Here is a 7272-nt window from a genome sequence, read left to right as displayed (position 1 = left end):
CAGATTATAATCAAAAACGTGAAAACTGTATTGTATATTTCTGTATCTCTTCTGCTTTCCCCAGTGTGTGACATGAATACATTTAAATTTTTAATGTGCTTAAGTGCACAAAGTTACTGAAAATCAATGTTCCCTGTTACCTGTTATCTTTGCCATTTTAATAATAGTATTTTTTGTATAATATGTAAAACAGTATGTGGGAAATGCATAACGTGCTTCTTAGTCATGGTTGTTTTTACTGCCAGAGTAACCCACATGCAGATTTTGAAAAGGTCAGATTGTGTGGCATTCTAGGGGAAATCAATGCTTAGTCTCATTGATTTGTTTATTTTCAAAAGTTGTTCTAACTTAAACCACAGACTATCTACCAAATCCCAGACTGAATTCTGTGATGGCAGAGGTACACTAAATAAAAGATTGCATTGAAGTCAGGCACAAATAGTCATCCTAAATTTCAAGCTTTTAGAGGCTCTTATCGCCACCCCTCCCTTACAGGACCAGACCCAGCATGAAGCAATTAACCCATTCATTAATTCAGATTATTTGACGGCCATACCCTGCCATGGTCATTTCACTGACTCCATTTTTGAAGCCCATAATTTTACACTGAAACGAAAGGCAGGATATGGCATCCTAATTTACATATTAATACTCCACTGTATTTGCAATTGCACATTGTACTGTGCAACCTGCAGTTTAAACATCACGCTAATGTTACTGTTGTGAATATTCTTGTGGTTGGGGTCCCCACAGTGCTGCCTAACGCAGCAGCACACAACAGTGTGTGTTATACGAAGAGTTCAGGTTCAGAATTTGCTTTGATAGAGAAGGTAAATTCCTTTTACAGAATAAAATAACTAAAATATATGGGAACAAAAGGTCAGTTCAAAAACTTCAGTATTTCAAAACCAAATCATGCATGGTTTTCTGAGAACTGCTAGTGTTAGCTAGAACTGTGTGTGCTTATAGCGGCATTTAGTTTGTACATTAATTAGTTTTACCTGCAAATGCAATGCAATTAAGATTCCTGTCTCTTTTACACATTTGACAGGGTTTCTCTTAACAACTCATTATTTTCTAGTAGTATCCAGTAGTTACAGTTGGATACAGAATGGCTCTGGCACTCCACAGTGACCTGTAGGGGAAAAAAACATCTTACGATGAATAATATTGTCACAATTACTAGCTCAAATGAGTTAATATTGATGACATTTTTCCCATTTAATGTAATGATAGCCTGAGCAAACTACATTTTTTTCAGTTAATCGATGTCAGGTAAAGATTCAAAAGGTAAGTACTGCTAGCAGAACATAAAATGACATCAGAAAGAAATATTAGGGTAGAGGGGGGCCTCCTGGGTCCTATCTCGTCCAATTGAAGGCACCTAGGTTATATAATCACATTCATTATTGTATTACCTCATTTATTATTAGCGTATTTTTTAGCTCCAGCAATGAGATATAACAGAAGTTCTATCATCATTGTGAGTTTTGAGTCTAGCCAGGTGACACTGCTTGCCTTGGCTGGTCTGTCCAGGCACTTCATTTATAGAAGCAACCAAAATGGAGTGGTTTGCATCTGGTACAAATGAGAGAATCCAGCTAGTCCATTTAGACATGTAGGAGTGTGGTTCAGTTGCTTGAACATAGGCATACAGTGCCATACTTAGAATCATAGAATCATTAAGGTTGGAAAAGACCTCTAAGGTCATCGAGTCCAACTGTCAACCCAACACCACCATGCCCACTAAACCATGTCCCTAAGTGCCGCATCTACATGTCTTTTAAATACTTCCAGGGATGGTGACTCACCCACTCCCCGGGGCAGCCTCTTCCAATGTTTAACCACTCTTTCAGTAAAGATATTTTTCCTCATGTCCAATCTAAACCTCCCCTGGCGCAACTTGAGGCCATTTCCTCTCGTCCTATCGCCAGTTACTTGGGAGAAGAGACCGACACCCACCTCGCTACAACCTCCTTTCAGGTAGTTGTAGAGAGCGATGAGGTCTCCCCTCAGCCTCCTTTTCTCCAGGCTAAACAACCCTGGTTCCCTCAGCTGCTCCGCCTAAGACTTGTGCTCTAGACCCCTCACCAGCTTCGTTGCCCTTCTCTGGACACGCTCCAACACCTCAACGTCCTTCTTGTAGTGAGGGGCCCAAAACTGAACACAGTATTCGAGGTGCAGCCTCACCAAGTGCCAAGTACTTCTCCATCTGTTGGAGAGTCTGCTGCCTCTCCTGTGGGTGGTCCCTGTTCAGATGTCCTAGGCCATCTCAGGTGGCACTAGACATTTGTTTTCAGGCAAGCCTAAGTCCTACATTTTAGGATAGGATGAGTTACCTGCTGGAGGAATCTATTTCCATTGTGCATGTTGCAGTGACCAGGTCATGCTAAACACCTAAGCATTTTATTTTTCAAGTTGGGTGAAATGAATCCTATACAAATAAACTCTAAAAGGTTTGGTTTATTGTCCTGGTTTAGACTGTGGTGATCAGACACAGGGCTGCTCAGCAGGTACCCCCAGAAAGACATAATTTCCACACCTTGTTATTTCTTTTACTGTATCTTGATCCTCTTTTTCATCACTTTGCTTCCTTTGACCAAGTCTCTTCTCAAACAAGCTGTCCCTAATTACCTTTACAGGTTTGCTACAGATTTTGTAGTTCTGTTACCTAGTCACTCTTGGCCTTGTATGGTACTGCTGATGCAGTCACCTAGGTGCTGATGTCCTTGCAAGACTGTAATCCCTGAAAGGTCCCAAATAATTTCCTCCAGTCACCTTTGAACTTTGGTCACATCCCCCTTAACCACCCATGGGATCCAGCCTTCCCTCATAGTGCTAGCTGTAACTTCTGTCTGCCTCTCACATTATTATCAGTGACATCTGGAAATTTCTCATGTTGTCATGGTTTCACATCCAGTAGTTTTCCACACCCTGTTCAATTAATTTCTCAGGATTATGCCAGTCCAGGCCTGGCCAGTGGTTTAGTCATTCGCTTGCAGCACTAACAAAGATACTGAGGATTATTCCTGAACTTGACCCTGAAGTTGTCTGGAAAAATATTTTCTTAGTCGTGTGATGAGAGGAATATAAAACGAAGATCAAATCCATTTGTTCAGTGTTGAGTAAGATGATACGGCACAGTGCTGACACCCATACGCCCATGTAAAAATCATCCTGAGATAAAACAGCTCAAAGTGAGCAAGAAGCCACTGATATTCTTAATCATATACTGATACCATCAAGTCTTCAGGACCTAAAAGAATGGGGGGAAAGGCTTTAATATGGTCCTGTTGTTTTCTTTGGCAAAATTCCAGAGATAGCCTGTGTGACTGCTCCTGGTTTTGGATTGCTCCCAGATTTCAGATCCCAAAGGTTCAAGTTTATCTTTGACTTCTTCCGAAGATGGTTCGGTGGCCATATCATTAATATGCAGATGACACTTAGTTCTGTTTCCTTCTTGTCAGCCCAGACAGGAGATATCTCTGTACTTTCCAGTGTCTGGCAGAGATAGGGAGCTGGACAGAAGCCAAGAAACTGGGCTCATTCCAGAGCTTCAAACTGCTTCTCAATGACTGGCCTGGAAACAAATTTTGAGGAACTTTTATTCAGGGACTCATTTGTTCAAGTGCTTTGTTGCTCTCAGAGTCTTAATAGCCTCAAACTGTTCTGCACTTGCCCTCTGATGAGAAGATCTGGGAATACCCTCTTCAGCAAACAAAAGAAAACCAAACCAAGCCCCTCTGCCAGGCCAAGAACGTGGTTGCATCAGCTCACCTCTGCCAGAAAAGAGGGAGCTGCATTCCCATCTCCCTTGCTCCTTATCGGTCAATCTAAGCCATGCGCTGCCTTGTGCAGGCTCTGGAGCTTGTTAGGCACCTCCATGAGCTAACACAACTCACCAAAACAGCAGAAACAAATCATGCAGAAATGTGGATAATTCTTTCCACCTTCCTATGTTGCACTGGCTCTCCAAACAGTCCAGCAAAAGCTGTGAAGAGGGGATGGGGCAGGGAAGTGAAGAGGAGCAAGGAAGGACAGTGAGACCTGAGAAGCATGCAAGGTGGTGTGCCTGCAACCAGGCTCACATTACAAAACTTGAGACTTGATAACCACTTGAAATTTCAGCTGCAGCCTTAATTCAGCTCACTCTCTTTTAGGCACTATGGCTTTCTCAGGGTAAATTACACCCACAGCTTGTTCCTAACAATGGGAGCAATTAAAAGCACTGTTTACTATCTACAGAGCCCTAAATAGTTGAAATCTAATTACTTCCAAAAGACTTTCCTTCTTTTGTCCTGTGGTGACCCCGGCATTAAATAGAATTGCTTTGGCCGTCTTGCCTAGGAATGAACTTTGAGGAAGCTGGAAGCAAAATAATGTCTCTAGAAGGCATTTTCCTGAAGAATTCGTTCCTGCCAGAATATTTGCTAAGCCTGAACTTGCCCACATTTGGTACACGATGTAAAATAATTCTCCATGCACATGTTCTCCGCTAATAACAGGCCCTGGAGTCCTTGGCATTCAGCCTACTGTTGTCTATCTTTGTCCTTTAACATCGTGTGCCGTTGCCTGAGCACGCGCACCGCAACCTCCCACCCGGCCTTTGGAAATCCTCCGCTTTGCCCACACCTCCTCCTCCTGCCCGCACCAGGCAGCGGGGTGGGTCCAGACTCCCCAAGAGGGAATTGCAGAGACGTGACTTTTTCCTGCCAGTCCAGTCCCCAGGTTTGGGACTGGCACACTTCCCAAGCCAGAAGTAGCGTGGAGGACATTTCCTTGGGTTGGGGAAGACCCTCAGCCACACACAGACATGAAGCCATAATCTTTTGCCTTGGAGATATGCTCAGTAAACCACAGCCACGCACCATTATCCCAGCGGCATTTGCATATGCGGTGCATTTCTGCATGGCCTGCAGTCAATGAGTTGCATGTGGAGAGCCCTCCTACATGTATCAAACTCTGCCGTCATCTGCACTGGTGCTACATGGCAGGGGTGCTGGCCTCCACAGAACAGCTTTTGAAACATCTGTATGCTGAGCCTCTGATTGCACTCACCACATGAAGGGATTGCAGATGCCCCCTTCTTTCTCTTTGACCTCTGCCCATGTAGGTCTGAGCTAACATTGCCCAACAGCCTGGGGTACCTCTGCACCTGCTGCTGTGTCTTTGGAGCTTCATGTCAGGAGTGATGTAGGTATATCTGGGCCTGTTACAAGGAAGGGGAAAGGACCAGGAACTTCTTAAAGTTTCTTACAGCTTTTGATTAGTGTTTTTTGTGTTTCAGAAGATGATCCTTTGACTTTATCTCATCCGTGAACTTCAACTTCCTTTTAGTCCTACTATATTTTTCCAATATGATCTCTGTGTAATTTATATTTATGTAGTTATGCAAATAGATACAGCTATATTTCCCTGCTGAAAATAGGTGAAACACCTTCACATCCATGGAAAAGCACACTTTTTTCTGCCCGACTTATATAATTTCCCATCATTTGCCTCAACTTTGAGATCCCAGACCTTCTGTTTTATTATTTTTAAAACTTATTTATTGCTTATTTAGATATTTTTCTCACATTTATTATTTATCTCCGTTTCGTTCAGTCATAAACAGTATTAAGTTTTCATAGAAAAATGTATTCATGTTAATTTACTTATGTATGTTTTTCTTTTAGAAACAACTATATATATTTCATGTGTCTTGGATTATTTAGTGGAAATGCTGTTTCATGCCACGTAAATAATCTGCAACTAATCTCTCGGTGACTTCTGGTAAACCACAATGTTCATTCATTTCTGTTTAGATCACATTGACAACCATTGGCTATGGAGACAAAACTCCTCTTACTTGGCTTGGAAGGTTGCTTTCTGCAGGATTTGCTCTACTTGGCATTTCTTTCTTTGCACTACCTGCTGTGAGTATGCTTATAAAATTTGTAAGAAGGTAATAGAAACTTCTATAGCTCCTACCGCTGTTATGATAGAAAAAGCTGAAGGAAGCTCTCTACATGAAGAACAACTGTTTAAGGCTTTTTGCTCTGTGACAACACTGGTGAACTGCTATCCAAAATCCAAATTAAAGGTTTGGTGTTGCTGTCATTGCTTGAGTTTTGGGGAGTTTCTTTGGCAAGGACAAAACTGGGAAATAATCCTAAATTAGGTAGCATACTGTTGTGTAAGGTTGAAATTCCTTTCTTTTGTTATGAGCTGTGGCTCATATATTACTGCTTTTCTTTCAGATTTTTGAAAAAAAATCCGCTGATAAGTTTTTCTGAATTAGATTCTATTGAAAAAAAGAGTGAGATATTTCTAATAGGTTGTCTTGTATGACCATGTTCAGACTACCAACAGAGAGTAGTAGAAGGCATTAAATCAACCAAAAGTTAATGTATTTGAATATAAAAATGCAACTATCATTTTCTGTGAATGATTGTAAATAAACATGACAGATTATTTATGTTGCTTTTATCAATGTTCAAGAGATTTTAATGGAAATGGGAATCATCTAATGACTGAAGTATAGTGTAGCCTCAGAAATAACTTTTCCTTTTTGTCAGTGAATTTCCTTTTTTAAATTAGTATTGAATAAGCATGACATCAGAAGTGACATTTGTATATTGTTGTATTGCATCCTGTGCAACATACACAGAAAATCAATATTTTAATACTCAGATTCATTATCTATAGATCACTATATGTATGTTATAATAATACATTTGTTTTCAACCATGTAGACAAACCAAGATTAAAAGTCAGCATTTGCCAACAGCATTGAATCATCTAGTATACTGCATATATTTCTTATTCTAAGTACAGAGAGTATTTCAGTATCTCTGGCATATTATAATGCATTATAATTATAATTATGATTATAATACATTACCTGTTTGTGAATCTTAGACGTGTAATGGCAGCTACTGTAATTAATTCTCTTTGTTACCTAGTCAGTAATAACAAGAAAGTTAGTGTTAGCAGGACTACAATGAACAGGTAAAAGATTAATAACCTTACATATTAGAGATGCCAGAACTTTTGTTCCTCATGTCGTATCTACGTACAGATACTCATTTTCCTCACAAACACTTTTGTGTGGAATCTGTCTGTAAAACAAGATATATGTGTGAATCTTGTGCATTTCTAATATTATTTTATCCTGACTAAGAATTAAGTGGAAACATTCTTCCTTATAATGCAGACACGTCCAGCAAAATTATTACACTCCTTGCAAGCCAAGGAGGGAAACATTCTCAGTCTTTGGGTCTATTCAGCAGG

The 7272-nt window shown here is 40.5% G+C and overlaps 1 protein-coding gene across 1 annotated transcript in view; it reads left to right on the top strand.

Annotated features, from left to right (window-relative positions):
* The window catches only part of KCNQ5 (potassium voltage-gated channel, KQT-like subfamily, member 5), a 91772-nt gene that overhangs the window by 41430 nt on the left and 43070 nt on the right, over positions 1–7272 (top strand). Inside the window, exon 5 of the mRNA XM_009333150.1 lies at positions 5805–5915. Coding sequence (XP_009331425.1) covers positions 5805–5915 — 111 coding nt within the window. The remainder of the gene's footprint in view (positions 1–5804; positions 5916–7272) is intronic.

This window comes from Pygoscelis adeliae, unplaced genomic scaffold (assembly GCF_000699105.1).
Source record: "Pygoscelis adeliae isolate BGI_AS28 unplaced genomic scaffold, ASM69910v1 Scaffold57, whole genome shotgun sequence".
Taxonomy (NCBI): Eukaryota; Metazoa; Chordata; class Aves; order Sphenisciformes; family Spheniscidae; genus Pygoscelis; species Pygoscelis adeliae.
Note: the sequence above shows the minus strand (reverse complement) of the source record. Positions and strands in the feature narration are given on the sequence as shown.